Genomic DNA, 18403 nt, shown 5'->3' with positions numbered 1-18403 from the left:
TTTTTGTTTTTTTACTTTGCTACTATAAGAGCCCAGTGCTATTAGTCTAGCTGTGTTGGGGAGTGGGACTGGTATGCTGCTCCTCCTAGTAGTTCACCACCACCAGCACCAACCAGAGTCAAAATTGTTACAAAGTATCTTATTTGCACCTGTTAGCTGTTCTGAGCTCTCTGCCAAAAGCCAATTAAGTTAGAAACTGGTTTTTTTCTGGCTGTTCAGTGCAGAGAAAAGAGGGACTTTCCATTACAAAAGAGGGACAGGGGGTTGAGTGGTCAAAAGAGGGACAGTTGGGAGGTATGCAAGTGCCACCTAGCTGTGTGAGCTTTTTCACATTCTGTCTAAATAACAATAATAATTCCGTGTCCGTAAACATCACCTGAGTGATGTTTTGACAGCAGCAATAATATATTCCGTATTCACTACTGTATACGTTGCCCTTGCAGGCATTGTTTGCCCAGTCTTTAACCAAGTGCCACCTAGCTGTGTGAGCTTTTTCACATTCCGTGTCCAGAAACATCACCTGAGTGACGTAGTGTGATTTCTGCCCTTTACAGCACAAAACGCAGCGCTGTGTCAACAATGTATTTTTCAGATACATTTTTGCCCTTGATCCCCCTCTGGCATGCCACTGTCCAGGTCGTTGCACCCTTTAAACAACTTTAAAATCATTTTTCTGGCCAGAAATGTCTTTTCTAGCTTTTAAAATTCGCCTTCCCATTGAAGTCTATGGGGTTCGCGACGTTCGCGAACCGTTCGCATTTTTGGACGCAAGTTCGCGAATATGTTCGCGAACATATTTTCCGCCGTTCGCTACATCCCTAGATCAGAGCAACCATGCTATTTCTAGGTTTGAATGGAGTCAGATAACTAAACCATCAAACACACATGCAGAAATAACCAGAAATCCCATCCACAGGGATATCGCCAATTCATTAACAAGCATGGAGGACAATTCGCTAGCATTCATCGCACCCTATTGCTCTGGCGAACAGTGGTAACTGTTTCTTATATTAAAGCAGGATTGCCTTAAATTTTCGCCAGCGTTTGGCTGTTGAAACGCAACTTCACAATTTAGTAAATTAGAGTAGTGGTAACAAATTTGCACCTGGTGAATTTCTGGCTACATCTGCTTTTCTAAATAAAGTGCAAAGTGCAGGGTGCCAAACATCAAGGAGCACTGGTAATGGTATTTGCATTGAGGAAGTGTTTATTTCAGGGTTTCCTTTGCATAATGGAATTTCACATAAAAAGTAAACGAGTCATGCAGAGATGCAATTACCATTACATTTGATTGCCCTTTATTACTTTAACAGAATAGTTACTAATGTAATAAAGCAGTAGTTTTCTGTATTTTTGTTTAAAGCTCAGCTTTGATGTTTATCCTTTGTTCAGGTACCCCACAAGGGTTACAGATAAGAGTTAGCCATGCTGCATGCTGCATCTGCTATTCAGTTATATTGACCATCAATACAACTGTTAGTTAGGAGTTATTCCTCCTAAAATTCACATTAACCGGCGATCACAGTTTCCACAGTGGGCCCCTGACATGATTTTTGAACCACTGCAATACTGTAAGAACAGACATTCATGGATAATATCAAAGCCAACAGATGTGTTATTTTTCAGCAGATGTACACGAAAACCCAGTTGGAGTATCATAACATAGAGCTTTGGGTCAATGTTTAAATATTTTACTGATATGCTACTATTACCTGTGGCACATTAACAACTAAATTGGTGGCTTGTTTGTCTATTGGACACAGTGCCAGGCAAAATAAGAAAGAAAGACTCTTATTTCCACACAGGCTTACATGAGTTACTTAACATTTTTTACTGTTCTTTGTTAAATGTCTCTAGTATATAAACATAATCATTGTAAAAAACTATGCTTCTGTCACATAGACAAAATAATACATACAGCAATGCTTTAGTTTACAGCAGTATTTCTGAAAAGGAAAAACTAGAAGATGTGCTAAACCAGTTTATTTTTACATCCATACCAATGCTTTTATTGTTGTTGTATCCTATACATGAATTGATTCATCATGGGTGTGCACCTTCTACTAACTCATTATTGCTCCATAGGTTCTAGAGTACATCCTAGAAATGATGCTCTCTCTTACCATTTCTCTGCCTAGCATTGCCTAGCATTGCAATTGCATTCATAAATAAAACAGGAGCACCAATGGCCATCTAGCCTGCTATGAAAATTTCCTAATAATTTGCTCTCATAATTTATATCTTCCATCCCTTTTACCAGTTTAGTTGCATATCTCTCTCCAGCTCATTAACATCCTTCCCCAAAACTGCACTGCATACTCAAGGTCAGGCCTTACTCAGGACCTATACATAGGCAAAATTATACTTTCATAATTTGTTCTCATAATTTATATCTCCCATCCCTTGTACCAGTTTCGTTGCACATCTCTCTTCAGCTCATTAACATCCTTCCCCAAAACTGCACTGCATACTCAAGGTCAGGCCTTACTCAGGACCTATACAGAGGTAAAATTATACTTTCATCCCTTGAGTTAATGCCCTTTTTTTATGCAAGGCAGTACTTTATTTGCTTTAGTAGCCACAGAATGACTGCCTGGAATTAGACAACTTGTTATCTACAAAGATCCCCAGAAGAACAAAGGATATCTCCAACACACTACCATGTAGTATAAAACTCACATATACATTATTTCTACCGAAATTCATACAGGCCCGGATTTGTGGGATGGCCACAAAGGCAGGGCCTTGGAGTGGCATACTGCCTAGCCACATTTGTCTTTAGACTAGAGCACTGGTGACTGGGTGCTGAAGATTTTGACTGAGCTACTTTATCTTCCGTGCGACCAGTCCCCAGTGCTAGGGAGAAAACTAAAGAACAGACATAGCAGGTGGTGGAGGTGTTCCCAGTGTATAACCTTGCACATGTTCAAGTCCCTCTGGTGACTTTAAAATATAGATATTTTTGAAACTTGGAGCATCTGATATTCATTCATTTCAACAAGGAAAATATGTATGCCAGATAACAAATTAAAAATGCTTTATCTGTATTTTGAGGCCCAGAAAACCTACAGGAGCAATGCACAATGTATTATGCAGATTATTGTGGAAATATATGTTAAAATATCCTTTTATCCTTACTCTCTCTATTAGATAATTCAAATAGAAAAGATCTCTGTTTTATACTGTTGTTGGTATTTCTATAACATGGAGAGAGGCAAACTAAACGTCTGAATAAGGACTTTTTACATTATTAAGTTTCTATATTGCTTATAAAATTGTTCTTAAATTCTAGATAATTTGAATATTCCAGTTGCTGCTTAAAGTAGCAGAAATGTTTTTATTTAAAGATAAAAGTGTTGTGTTATAGCATGCTAACTTGGGGACACTGACCTACAGTTCACACATCATTCTATTGACTCCAAAGGAGATACACTGGCATATCAGAGGCATACAGAGAATGTGGCACATGATAATGAACAATAATTTACTGCCTGTATGGCTGAAAGATTTGTGCAGTGTCATAAATCTGATATATTTTGAAGATAACATGAAGATGATACAGAGATACAGGTTCAGGGCAATAGGTTTTGTGTCAAAAAGCACATTTGTAAATTTGCTGACAAAAATGTAGCAGCAACCGTAACAGTCCCTCATTGCAGCTTTTCACAGATTAGCACAGATAAAATATATGAAAATGAAAACCATTCAAATTCAAATCTTAAAATTCACAAGGTGGAAGATTACATGCTAAATTGCTTTCTTCCTTAAATAAATTGAAGCAGAAGTTTTAAAGGGCTTTCATGTATTTCGTTTTTTGATCAGTGGTTATTGCAAATTGCCTTACAGTATCTTTGTGAGTTGCTGGGTACAGGTAACATCTTATTCTTGCCTGGTGTAGTTGTTTATTTTTCATCGGTGGACAGTGCTTACTGCACATGAATACTTACAGATGGCAAGGAAATTGGACAAAAAAAATATTTTGACTTAGATTGGCAGATTTTGCTTATTTTTATGTACAGTCTGATGGCAAGTGGTATTTCAGCTTCTCTGTTAACACTGTTAATAGTGTCATGTTTCACTCATGCTATATTATGTGTCCTAGGTGTTCTTAAAAAAAAAGAAAATTCTGACATACCACTCACCATCAGAAGAAATATAAAGTTGGGACTTGTTTGCAAAGTCCCCATTGGCCATAAGCAACCAATCAACATTTATAAATATGGAGCCTATAGGCAGATTCAAGAAGTTCAGTGCTCACCAAAAAAACCTCACAGGCTTCCATTAGTTAAAGACCCAACTAATACACAGTGTTGCCCCAATTTTTGTTTACTGCTAGGTGGCTTGCTAACCCCAGGGGAGGACAGCGAGGATTGGGCTGAGTATCTCCATAACACACAACTCCATATATGCCTTTTAACTGGTCCTCATTAATCAGCTGACCAAAAATCAAAACTCATTGTGCAGAGAATAGAAAGGGTCAGACATATACTGTTTTCATTTCCAGTTACATACTGCAGTATCTGTTGGAAAGTCACTTGGAACCACAGTAGATTTCCCATTTCACATTCAGGAGACCAGAAAATATGCCGGAGATTCTTTTAAAATGTAGTAAAGCCATGTTCAAGTACTCAAACATATGCACATGAGTTAACTTGGAATATAACAATGTGGTAATGGTAAGGTTTAAGCAGTAAAGTATTTGCATGGAAAACTATTTGGATAGGTTTTGCATTTTTATTATTTGTATTCATTCTTGATTTTCACATTAGGGATGGTTCACCTTACGTTAACTTTTAGGGGCCGATTCACTAAGCTCGAGTGAAGGATTCGAATGAAAAATACTTCGAATTTCGAAGTATTTTTTGGGTACTTCGACCATCGAATGGGCTACTTCGACCTTCGACTACGACCTTCGACTTCGATTCGAACGATTCGAACGAAAAATCGTTCGACTATTCGACTATTCGATAGTCGAAGTACTTTCCCTTTAAAAAAAACTTCGACCCCCTACTTCGGCAGATAAAACCTACCGAAGTCAATGTTAGCCTATGGGGAAGGTCCCCATAGGCTTGCTAAACTTTTTTTGATCGAAGGATTTTCCTTCGATCGTTGGATTAAAATCCTTAGAATCGTTCGATTCGAAGGATTTAATCGTTCGATCGAACGAAAAATCCTTCGATCGAACGAACGAACGTTTAGGGCTAAATCCTTCGACTTCGAAGGACCTTCGAAGGATTTCAATTCGAGGGTCGAATTTCGAAGTATTTTTTACTTCGAAATTCGACCCTTAGTGAATCTGCCCCTTAGTGTGTTATAAAATTTTTTATTTTAAGCAACTTTATTTTTTATTTATATAGTTTTTAAGTTATTTGCCTTCTTCTTCTGACTCTTTCCAATTTTAAAATATGGGCCACTGGTCCCATTTAAAGAACAAATGTAAAAGTACAAAATGATTGTTATTGCTACTTTTTATTACTCATCTTTCTATTCAGTCCATCTCCTATTCATATTCCAGTCTCTTCAGTACATGGTTACCAGGATAATTTAAACCCTAGCAACCAGGTTGCTTACATTACCAACTTGAGAGCTGCTGAATAATAGGCTAAATAACTCAAAATCACAAATTAAAAATTAAAACCAATTGCAAATTGTCTCAGAATATTGTTCTCTACATCATGCCAAAAGGTGAACAACCCCTTTAATTAATTACTTGGCATCCGTGATTTTTTTTTGAGAAAATAAATTTTTTTATGGTTTCTAAACCATAAAAAAATTGATATAATATCAACAGAATTTCTAATAATTTAGTGTTTGTACACTTAAGTATAAAGTATATCTGACTTTTTTGTGTTTTTTTTTTGGTTCCCTAGGCCACCACACTGTCTACATTGGTGTCCATGTTCCCAAAAGCTATAGAAGGAGGAGACGTCACAGGCACAGAACTGGCCACAAAGAAAAGAAAGAAAAGGAAAAATCATCTGAAAACCACTCAGACCTAGACAAGTCTGATACTGAGAATGCTGATGAGACTAGCTCTAGCGTCCTCAAACCCCTCAGTAAGTGTATTGCGATAATTTTGGGTTTATTTGTTCCCATCAACTATTCTGGACTCATTAATAATTATTATAAAATACAGTTGTGTATTTTGTTGCCCAGTACTTTACCCAGAATTTTTTTGTTAGTTCAATAGAGCTTGCAATTTGCAGAGTGAAGTCACTAGTAGTAATACCTGATCCTAACGAAGATTTAATTAATCCTTTTTTGGAGGCAAAACAATCCCGTTGGGTTTAATTAACGTTTAAATGTTCTTTTAATAGACTTAAGGTATAGAGATCTAAATTACCAAAAGACCCATTATCCAGAACCTGAGCATTCTGGATAACAGGTCCCATACCTGTATAAAATATTATGGGTGTCACAAGACTGTGACTAGACTCCTTGCCCTATTCCCCAGCAGTAAATAGATCACCTGATGACTGCAGAAGGGTTATAAAGATGCAGTTTGTTAGACTGCTTGCTTATGCTAGTTTCTTTATAATTCTTTTTTTCCTTGTATCTGTTTTGTAATTTTTGTGATCACCTGGAAACAAAATTTTTTTAGCAAATCTGTTATCTTCCCTGTTATTATAGTTTATACATCACCAACATAATTCTGCAACTGTAGGTGCCCACTGGGTTATATCTTACTGCAGAAAGTCAATCAGTTGTTTCCTTTAAACAGTCACACCCATAGATATGCAATTAAAGTAATTAGCAACGATATTTGTGCAGGTGCGTCACATGTATCCAGTGATTGTCGTATGGCTTTAAATATAAAACTTATAACCACCCATGTTTAGAAAATATAGGTAGAATATCAGAAATATCCCAAGCAAAAATTTATCATTGATAAAAATGGCCAAAAAGCTATTTTATAGGCAGTCAGCAATAAATAAACCAATTACATGACATGAATACATTCATAATGATTCCAGCTATGTTTGACTGCAAACCCACTCAAAAAATCAAGCAAAAATAATACTTTGTGGTATTCTAGAACAGTGCTATGCAACTGGATACATGTGAAAAAAGATGAAAAGGGGACATGTTTGAAAATGACCTATGTCAATGATCAAATATTGTGATTGCTTTCAATCTGAGATGAAAGAATTGTTACCTTCAAAAATTAAACCTTTATTGGAACTTTCACATAGTTCCTCTCTAGTCCTTGTCTGAGTTACAAATGGGTACTGGGTGTATCCTGACATTACTTCCCCAGAAGAACATAATAGTAGGTACAATAGACTATCACAGCTGTGCCTACAAACAGGGAAATATATGTCTACAAACAACACACATTAGATAATATCGTATTATTAGAGGGTGCACCTATAAAAATTCTATAAAAAGTATAAAAAATATTCAATGGCTGCCAAATTGGTAACAGTTAATAGTATTAATTATACCAAAGTACAATTCATATCATACTGTGACCTATGCACCTGCAGGCCATACTGAAAAAAATTGTAACTCTAACATTCAAACATCTTATGGGCTACCGCCCACTGTCACAATGTGCAATCAGTGAGAGAACATTCTGGCAGCGCAATATCTTACAGGGTGTTTTAATCAAGTCTATTATCATGCATCAGGCATTGGCATGTTTGCAGCTTGGGTAACAAGTGAAGATGTCACAGGACACCAAATTTTAAGGTGATGGTGTACAATGGGCTGTATTTACCGTATAGGCACCTAAGGGCCCATGCCTAGGCTGGCAAATTTAGGGTGCCTAAATGGGGTGGAAAAAAGTTTACAAAAAATATTTACCCCCAGCCCTCCACTGCACACATACTGTACCTCTAAAACTTGCAGCCATGTTGAGGGATAGAGGGGTACCCCCAGCTTCCAACTGGTCAATGGAAAGTGGATTGCCTGCATATAGTATCAGTAACAAAGGGGTGCTAATTCAGCCCTTTGTATAATGCATTTGTAAATTCTTGTTCTTGATACTACATGTCCCCTTTTAGTTCAGTGGTTATCCTAGTATATCTACTTCCTTTAAGTATGAGGAATGTTTAATTAAATCATATGTATTGGATAAAGTGCTCAAGTATATTGTTGCCAGGAACAGAACATTTGCGTAAAATTTTACTCCTCCAGCTGCACCCTTACTTGGTATCAGTTGAGATTTGGGTGTGCTAATCCTATGTTGAAATTTGAGTGTGGACGTTTAATGCTTTTGGATACTGAGATAACAGTAGGGAATGATGCACCTCAGTCACATTAAGAAATACCCTTGTCCATGACTGAATACAACACGTTTCTGAGAATTCTGCTGAGATCCCGAGAACTAGAAACTTATATAGACAAATGCTGCTGTTTGAATACAAGATGGAAATTTTCTGTTATCACATTTACTTGCATATATTTCCACATTCCATAATGTTAGACTCGCAGTCTGCACGAAACACTAAATGTGTGCTACTATACAGATGGAGAAATGTAATTAAAGGAAAATATGCACAGAGCAAACAATTTTTCTTTAGCACGCTTTTAATATATGCCTTGCATACCTGTGAAAGTATTTAAAAACTCGTCTGCTAGAGGAAAAAAAAACATTGCAATATGTTATAGATGTGCAATGTATGTTATAAATAGGTCTTACAAATAAAATTATTTTTAATCTAATATATACACCACCTTCAAGCAGGTCTTTAATCTGAACTATGCTAATTCACAATTGCATGATCTAATGACAATTGTAACATTGCAAAATGTGAATTTATATTCTTATGCATGCAAACTTATTGGTTAAGTCAATGAACTCTAGTTCAGAAAGACTTCAACTCCTTGTGGTGTTGGATAAGTTAAATCAGCCTGCATCTTACTGCATAACAAACTTATAATGCATGCTCTGTGGGACAGGCTAATACACAATAATGCTAGTCATAATAAATGTTTATGCTGTGAAATAAATCACCATTCTTGCTGATTGTACAGATTGATCAGTGTGTAATTTCTCATGTATCACACATGTGATCCATGTTCATGTGACTGCACGTGCAAAAATATGGGTCGCTCATCACTTTTATTGCATACCTGTAGGTGTGCCTGTAAGTAATAAAGCTATACATTTATTATAATAAGGCATTATTAAAATCTGGTCCTTCTAGAGAAGGCTGGGTAATTGTTTATACACACCTAAAGGAGAACTGTGGCTTATGCATCTAAACTACAGTGACTTTGGAGAAAACTGGAAGAAAACAGAGTTGCACAAGCTTATTCAAATTTTGCTGAACTCCAGTTCTTAAAATATGCTTTATGGGTAAAGCATGCAGGGAGCTGTATTCCAGAAATACCAAGTTTGAAATTATAAAGCAAAATTGCTCAACTAATCTTTTTTCGCACATCTCCTGGGCCAGTGATCTTCCTAATACTTAGTGGAGAACAAAAACTCCACATAAACGATACTACTTTTGGAGAGTCCTCCCTGTACCCAAACCACATCAGTTTGCCCACTTAAATTTGCCTAATGTTACTTACCTGCTGAGAAAAAGCATTAATTGCGAGACTATGGAAAGTAATTTTCCTTGTGTCTTTTTAGTGTATTTAATTAGTGTTTTGCAAACCTATAAAAGTATTTAGCAACATCTTCAGCTGAAAAAAATTTTGAGTGTTGTATATTTGGTGCCAATGCACATTTTGTGTAATAAAAACGGTATTACTGAAAAGGCATTATAGTGTAACATGAAGATTGCTCCACATTCAAGAGTGTCTAAAAATGTGCTATGTACAATAAAAAAGCCCAGTGTAGTAATGCTACCTTGTGAACTGCAAATTTGTATTCTAGATGAGTATTTTGGCTCTATCTATATGTGATGCCATAAATTAATTCTCTTAATAAAGAGCTTCAACCTGACATTTTTGTTAATGAAAGGTGTTTCATTAAATAAATGCTGATCATCCCTCCATCAATTAAAACCACACCCAAAACAGCATTATTATTTCTCAAGTGCCACAATCCTGAAAAAATAGGATTAACTATTAGCATGCTCCCTTGCCTAAAAATACTACAATTCTCTAAAGCTGTACATGCTGTAAAAAGAGTCAACACTACATTTTTTATGTGTCTTATTCTATCATTATATAAAAGTGTAACATAATAACACTGATTCAGACACAATCGAGTTCTGTGTTCCACAAAATGCACCTCTTTCTCAGCTAAGCCCTCTTCTGCTGCAATGCTTCCAATAGGCTGTTATAATGTGCAACATGTAATTGAAACCTGTGTCATTGCCTATAATCAGAATTCAATGCATTGCAGGTCTTCTTTGATGTCGGTCTGCTAATAAAGGCTAGCAGTTAGGATAATATTAAAAGATTAAATAACCTGAAATAGGATTAGTAACGTACTTTTCTTAATTAAAAAAAAGAAGAAAATGTAAGTTTTAGTAACACAAGGTTAAACTACCGTGCAAGGCTTTGGTTCAGTTGGATTCGACAAATTTGAAAAAAAGTGGTAAAAAAATTGTAACACTATTCAAAAACTTTTGCCTCAGCTTTCCATTTACAAAATGCTTCTTTAAATGTAGTGAAATTAGGGATGCACCGAATCCAGGATTCGGTTCGGGATTCGGCCAGGATTCGGCCTTTTTCAGCAGGATTCGGATTCGGCCGAATCCTTCTGCCTGGCCGAACCGAATCCGAATCCTAATTTGCATATGCAAATTATGGACAGGGAGGGAAATCACGTGACTTTTTGTCAGAAAACAAGGAAGTAAAAAATGTTTTCCCTTCCCACCCCTAATTTGCATATGCAAATTAGGGTTCGGATTCGGTTCGGTATTCGGCCGAATCTTTCACAAAGGATTCGGGGGTTCGGCCGAATCCAAAAAAGTGGATTCGGTGCATCCCTAAGTGAAATAGTTAACAGGTACATGAGTTCATACTTAGCATTATAGTCTATCAACATGAAAGCATTCAGAGCTCCACTTCTTTAGGAATGGGGCATGTCTCCTCAAAACAAAGATCTTTTAAAGTCTCTAGATCTAGACATGTTTCCATGTCAAAGTAAAACAAATGCATAACAGGAACTCTTGGTGCATGCATTCTTTGTTAACCAAGTCCTGTGTAGTGATGGGAGGATTTATTCGCCAGGAACAAATTTGCGGCGAATTCCTGCGATTCACCGCCGGCGAATAAATGCCCGAAACCGATGCGAAAAAAGTTTAGTGAATTTTGCTGCAAAGCGAAACACCCCAAATTCGCCCATCACTAGTCCTGTGGCAATTATTTTATATTTACTACCTCTTTCTATGTTCTACTTTCCATTCATATTTTACAGGATATTAGCTAATTGTTATATTTTTTTAGATTATTGTTGGCTTCTTTGGCATAAACAAAAGAATTTGCGTCAACTGTGAAACAAAATTAGTTATTTCATGTGTAACAGGCAGAGAAAACATGAATAAGTGATTTAAGTGCTCAGCCAATCTTATCTATGACCCATTTCATTTAATGTAGAAGACATTGATGATTCTGCTGTTGTAGGGGATATATCAGTATTGGAACCAGATTAGCTGGCTGTGGGTCAACCAGTAAAGTTCACCTAACCACTTGTGTGCTTGACTTGCCTTAAAGGAAAACTACTATACCCCCCAAACAATGTAGGTCTCTATAAAAAGATATTACATAAGAGAGCTCATATATAAAACTCTGCTTCATGTAAATAAACCATTTTCATAATAATATACTTTTCTAGTAGTATGTGCCTTTGGGTAATCATAAATAGAAAATAAGGGCAGCCCCTTGGGATCATAAGATTCACTGTGCACACAAACATACCAAATTATACTTGTTAGGTCACATGAGCCAATTAACAGAGTTCTGTCTTTTGCTTCAACAGTTCTTCCTGTTACAGTTATAGTAGTTGTAGTATTTCTGGTCAGGTGATTTCTGAGGCAGCACACAGACCATCACAAAATGGTGGTTCAAGGCAAGAGATGTAAAAGGACAAAATTTACTTAAGTATATATACCAGTTTGGTAAGATTCTTTAATATGCCACTTAATATGATATAAACTATCTGTTGCTTAAGTATTTATTTAGGGGGTATAGTATTCCTTTAAGTGATTATCTGATTTAACCATCTGATCTGTTTATTGTGCCATCACATTAATCCAATCACCATTTGAGTGAATTTGAGCTTAACTAACAGTAGAGGATGCTGTAATAACAGCAGCAAATGTGTGCATCTATAGGAACATTACATATAGCAAGTAGCTAAGAATTCTGGGAGGGCCATGGAAAAACGTATCCTTTTGCATATGAGTGTCAGTTTGAGTGTGATGTAGTGCCCTGCCTAAACCCAATAAAAATAAGGAAAGCTTTTTATAGTTATCCTGCAACTGAACACCCTTCAATGAACCTTTATTGGTGTGGCCATTGCATTCCTATATATATATATATATATATATATATATATATATATATATATATATTCCTGTATAATATATTCCTGTATATGACCTAATTTACAATGCCAGTAAGTTCACAGGACAGGGAGCATTAAAAGCACAATACCAACTTTTGGGGTTATGTAATAAAAGGTACAACGTTACCAGGACAAATTAATTAGAAAAATGTGTACCTTTAACAAGAGGATAGTTTAGCATAAGGCTTAACAGACATTTATATAAAGTTTCAATGAGTAGTCATTTAATAGTGTTCCTTACTAATTCCTTGCAACAGTAGATTCGAAAAGTAATTAAGTCAATACATCAAAGTGTAAACTATTATTATTGCATCAGCAACTATGTGGTGAGTACAATTATAATAGGGTAAAATATGGCTAAATATGCTGTCAATAATGCACTTATTACCATTATAAATTCATAAAGTAAATCCTCTGACACAGACTTCAATACAGTTTGTATGAGAAAGTGTTTCTATTTGAATCTGGACCAATGTCCCATTACAGATATACCCCATCTAGAAATCCCAAACAGATTCCATAGCTCTATATAAAGAACTTTTAGATCTGTTTTGGATGTTACAGCAACAAATTAAAAAAAATAAATATGCTTAAAATCTGGGGCAGATAGTCTGCTTTCCTGTGCTGTTTAGATAACTGGGAAAATCATTTTCAGAATCTGCACTGACAACGATATTAGTGGGTGGCAGCTACTCTCCTATTAAATAGGCTGTTTCACCAGCAACATTAGCTAAGTGCATGAAAAAATCCAGGCTTCCATTCTGTACTGCTTGACCAGTGCTAATCGGCAGTAGCTTAGGATTCCCTGTCGTGGCATCACATAATTTTCCTGATAATTTGCCACCCACCCCGATGGCTATTAGCATATAGCATACTGCTCAGTGTAAAAACTAAATCAGAAAGGGTCCCAGTCATCAGCCTTTATGATTGATTTGTCATAAAGACTGATATAGATATAGGTTTACAGTGGTAGACAATGAGTAACACATTTATGCAGAAAACAAGACATTTTTCTTAAATAAGTGTTGAATCTTGATTATTAGCTATATTAGTCTATCATACATTTACATAATACATGTTAGTATACAGTAGGTCATATTTAAGTTTTATGTTTCTATCGGGAATTCACATATCCGGGACAGATTGGATTAGGAAGCAGGAAGAAGGATATGAATGACAACATATTTGATAATAACCAGAACAGAAGATCTTGAAAAAAACACTTTGCAGTGCAAAAAACAGGTTAATGATGAGCTTGTATATTTTATTCCCTGAATGACATGCAACTTAATGCTACAGTTAAAATGCTCACAAGCTTACAAAGGTGCTGTGAAGCATTACTCATTTTTCACTGCCAGTTTTGTGACATTCATCGGTTTTTCAGAACATCAGTAAAGGTTTCATTTAATGTCTCCGGTATCAAAAAAAACCAACAGATTTTTCCCTTGAAAGTAAATGCCAAGTAATCTTATTTGCAAAGTTAGAACAACACAATAGATTTCTTTCATGGATACCAGATTACACAGTGGGTTACCTAGAAAGAAATGGTGTCAGCAAGTTTGAACCAGCCATGTTGACCACTTCTTTGCTGCTACTGCCAACAATAATATGCATCAACAGTTCATGGGAAAGGTCGTTGTCCATAAATGTTTTTTCTGATTAACAAAGATAATATATATATTTTTAGAAAAAGTTCATAACCATACTAAAATACATTATCTATATCTAACCAGTGGATCTCCTGCTTTATGTTTTTTGAGCTACAATTTTCAGCATCCCTTGAAAAGCAAGGGCTCATGTTTAATGTCAGTTGGAAGACAACATGCTTGAGCACTGTGGCCTATTTTTACTATTTTACTTGCTGCAGGTATATGTTATTTGAGAATTTTCTGAGTCTTTAGGTCAGAGTCACTTGCTGTTGTCGTGTCTGAGCTGGAATAAACTACAATTCAGCCACAGTTCAGTAACATCCAGGCAGCTAGGGCAAGCCAGATGCTTTGCTCTATTGAGATTCAACCCTAGGTTGCAGTGTCCATATCTTTTCATACATTGAATCCTCCACAAAAAATTATGAAAATATATAACAGGATTGACTGATTTGCACATTATGCTTATAGTTTTGCTAAAAAGTCAAAACGTAGTTGTTTTCCTCAATATTTAAAAGTTATTATTTATTATCTTTAGTTTGTCAGTAAATTATGTCACTACACTGGAAAAAGACCTAAGATGGAAACCCTTTACTATTATCTAGCCTACACTGAATTTATGTCCTTGTGATGCAGTGACACCCCTGGGGTTTCCAGCTGGTTCAGAGACAAGAGATTCAGTGCCCTTTGTAGCATGCACCCAAATAGTTAATAGGTGTAGTTTCTCAATCCAATTTTTTTGTATAATAAATACTTGATGATAATAGGTTCTCTGTTTAAAAATTCCACATGTATGCAAGTGCATTTACATACACAAAAACAGGAGTCTTCCTCGCCTGATATTTCCATAATAAACTATTAGCTTCCTTGTCTACTTGACTATACAACAAAATAGGAAACTGACAGTAAATCTCTTGTAGTGACTGGATATTATGCGAACAAAGAAGCTTTTTCATGATGCAGCAATATTGAGCAATTTTGGGAGTTGTACCACTTTGGAAACCCCAAAGGACAGTCATTTCTGCAGTTCCCTAACTCATACTTTAATAGTTAAGACTGATTCAAAAGAGAGTCAAGGGAATAATGCCAGCTGGTTCCACGCCAGATGTTCACTACCTGTACTTCCTGCCAAGACTTTTCAGAGAGCCAGTTAGTGAGATGTTCTGTAACTGCCATAATTCATTTGGCCTCTATGTAGACTTCAGTTGTATGCATTGTTAACATTGGAGGGTGTTATATGGCATAAATTCTTGATCTGCTCTAAAGACAACCTGCCCTTCCCGTGAAAGGAGGAACAAATCTGCTATTACTATTATCAGAGATTTGGTTTTCTAATGACTTTTTCTTCTGTTAATGCTGGTTTGTCCATCATACTGTATATACATTACCTTATTTGTATTTGGTCTCATCTTGCTGTTTCATCAGTCAGTAGTCAGTAGTATAGTGGCATTACCAAGCTCTATCGCCCCACCTACTTGATACTCTCTGGAAATCAAATGTAACTCAATTCAAGTTAATGGGAAGTACTGATCTCCAATATGCACAGGCACTTCTTATGACTCTGTAAAAATTATTCAACTTGCCCCCTGTATTCACTGTAGATATTCTTGAACTATGGTGAAAAGGTGGAAAATCAGCAATGATTTTTAAATATCTATCACTTTTTTACTGGCTTTGGGGGGCCCTGACCATATATTGAACCTCAAAGTGGGGCTTGAACATAAAAAGGTTCACTGTAGATATTCTGGAACTATGGTGAAAAGGTGGATACAGCAATGATTTTCATATATCTATCACTTTTTTACTGGCTTTGGGGGCCCTGACCATATATTGAACCTCAAAGTGGGGCTTGAACATAAAAAGGTTGGCACCACTGCTGTAGAATGTGGAAGATAAAGAAAGAATTGTGTAGGTTTGGACTTTTGTATGAATGAGCCTTGTGGTATGGAAACATATTGCATAACACCCTGTAGGTGCATAACTACTTGTGGTGTACTGAAGCAGCATCAGTGTCTGGTCTTTAAGGCACTGCATTCAAAGGTAACTATCTCCGTGAAAATAAAAAATCTGCAAAAGGCTTTGAAAATCAGTGCCACGCTGCAGGTGCATATCTTTAATGGCAAGTGCACATGCTAAGATTGTTTGTAAAATACAAACACAATCTGCAAAAGGCAGCATTCAATTCCATATTTGGGGCTAGGTGGTACAGTTGGCTTAAGAAACTGGTGGCTGTTAGGGCATGTGTATTTGAGGAGACAAGTAGAGGACACTGGACCAAATGCTGTATCTGGGCCAATAAACTTCTAGTTGCTCAACTGCCACCCTGTTATAGTCAAGCTGTATTAATAATATTTATCTTTATCTTTGTTGTAATAAAACATATTGAAAGTAATATTTTTAAATAACTTTTTGTGTTGTTTTTCTGAACAATTTTCACTAAACAGTGAAAATTACAATGCAAAGCAGTTCTTGTCATGTTCAGAGCTCATACATAAGGAATCCTTACCAAGGGCCACCAAAGAACAGTGGAGACTTGTGTGTTCTCCAGGCACATGCAGGAAGCTCAGAGCCTTCTGTTGGCAAGTTGCTTTATAATGCAGCTTTTCTGCCTATCTACACAGGGCTGCCTTTGATGGTTGCCAAGATCATCCATTGTTTTTACTTTTTCTTTATTTCTGCCAACTGTTTCTCTTCTCTTCACATATTTCTTTGCTTTTGCACATTAAGTGCCATAGTTTGTTTAGTAAATGGAAACTCCTTCACTAGAGGAAAAATACATCAAATTACGGTAGTAAAAAAAAAAGGGTTAATAACCTTTGCAGCACCTCTGTTCAAATTAGAACCCTTCTGCTTAGGGTGCCCTCTGTTTCATGCTCCAGGCTTTGTGGCCATCTCCCATGAACTCCATTTTATCCAAATAATCCAAATTTTGAGAAAAGATTTCCTTTTTCTGTAATAATAATACAGTACCTTGTACTTGATCCAAACTAAGATATAATTAATCCTTATTGGAAGTAAAACCAGCCTAACGTTCCATTATCCGGAAACCCCAGGTCCTGAGCATTCTGTATAATAGGTCCCATACCTGTACTGTGCTAGTGCTGCTAGCCCAGGTTACCCCTGCTTTGTTATTAAATACGGTCTTTAAATGTCTCAACAAGATCATTTTGCTAAGATATCTGTGCATGCAACTTAATTTGCCCCAGCGCATAGCTGAGCAGCAATTATTTATGGTTTGTTAAATACAGGTAAATCAAATGATAGCAAATGTCTGATTGATTGCCATGAATTACACTACAGATTTGTGCCTATGATTGTGACTTACTATATAAGTAATCCCTTCACTGCTACAGGTGATAGGCTATACCTTTATTAAAATTACAATCACACTTTAACTCAAGGACATATTTAATCAAGTTAGTTATATGCTGTTTATGTCGTATGCTACAGTATATGGAATTTCATTCCATTTAATTTCCCAGTATTTTTTCTTCCTTTATTACACTTCTGTAAACCCAACTGAATGTCAGCCTATGAATCATTTCTTAATAACGTGTGAAATGGGGAAAGATAATACTTGGTAATACCCTGCATTTTATTTAGTGTTGCCAATTAAATCTTCAGCTGGATAAAAAGTGCTTCACAACAGAATTATTCCATTTTGGAGAGTCACCCCACAATTTGGTAACTTTCTCAGGCATTAAATGAACGTGTTATAAAGATGTGACAGAACTACATCATCATACCTGCTTATGTAGAGGCAAGCCATTCAAAATCAATGTGAGGGAAAATACAGGTGCTATTTTTCACCACTGAGCTCATAGCATTTTCTATTGTGTGCCTAATTAACCAGCAAAAAAAGGAGGTACAGTATAAGGGTTAAATTAACAACCGTAAATTCAACTTTGTGTCTACCTAGTAACCAGATGCAATAAATCATATTATAGCCTTTACTGGAGTTGCAGAAGACCGATCAAAACTAGTTGGCTCAACGTAGAACACCTAAAACATTTTATTGGAATTATTTAAAATCAAACTGCATTGAAGAAAAATGTCTGGGAATCTTACATAATAATAAATAATGGTGGGGAAAGTATAGAAGAAAGTTTTTCCAGCTACAGTATTTAAAAGGAATAGCATCACCTTTAATTAAAACTGGTTGGTAAAGAGTTGGCTTTCCTTTAAAGAAAAAAACAACTTTATTTTGTGCCTTCAGTACTCCATTAGCTGAAAAAAATGTGTTGAATAGAGCTAGTGCTTATCTATGCACAGCTCGGCTCCCCTT

The 18403-nt window shown here is 36.2% G+C and overlaps 1 protein-coding gene across 4 annotated transcripts in view; it reads left to right on the top strand.

Moving 5' to 3' along the window:
• Positions 1-18403, top strand: part of slc4a4.S (solute carrier family 4 member 4 S homeolog) — a 127870-nt gene that overhangs the window by 30884 nt on the left and 78583 nt on the right. For all 4 annotated transcript variants that reach the window (XM_018243458.2, XM_018243457.2, XM_018243461.2 and 1 more), the window contains exon 3: positions 5871-6056. In XM_018243458.2, coding sequence (XP_018098947.1) covers positions 5871-6056 — 186 coding nt within the window. The remainder of the gene's footprint in view (positions 1-5870; positions 6057-18403) is intronic.

The sequence above is a fragment of the Xenopus laevis genome, chromosome 1S (assembly GCF_017654675.1).
Source record: "Xenopus laevis strain J_2021 chromosome 1S, Xenopus_laevis_v10.1, whole genome shotgun sequence".
Classification (NCBI taxonomy): Eukaryota; Metazoa; Chordata; class Amphibia; order Anura; family Pipidae; genus Xenopus; species Xenopus laevis.
This window is presented reverse-complemented; position numbering and strand designations above follow the sequence as displayed.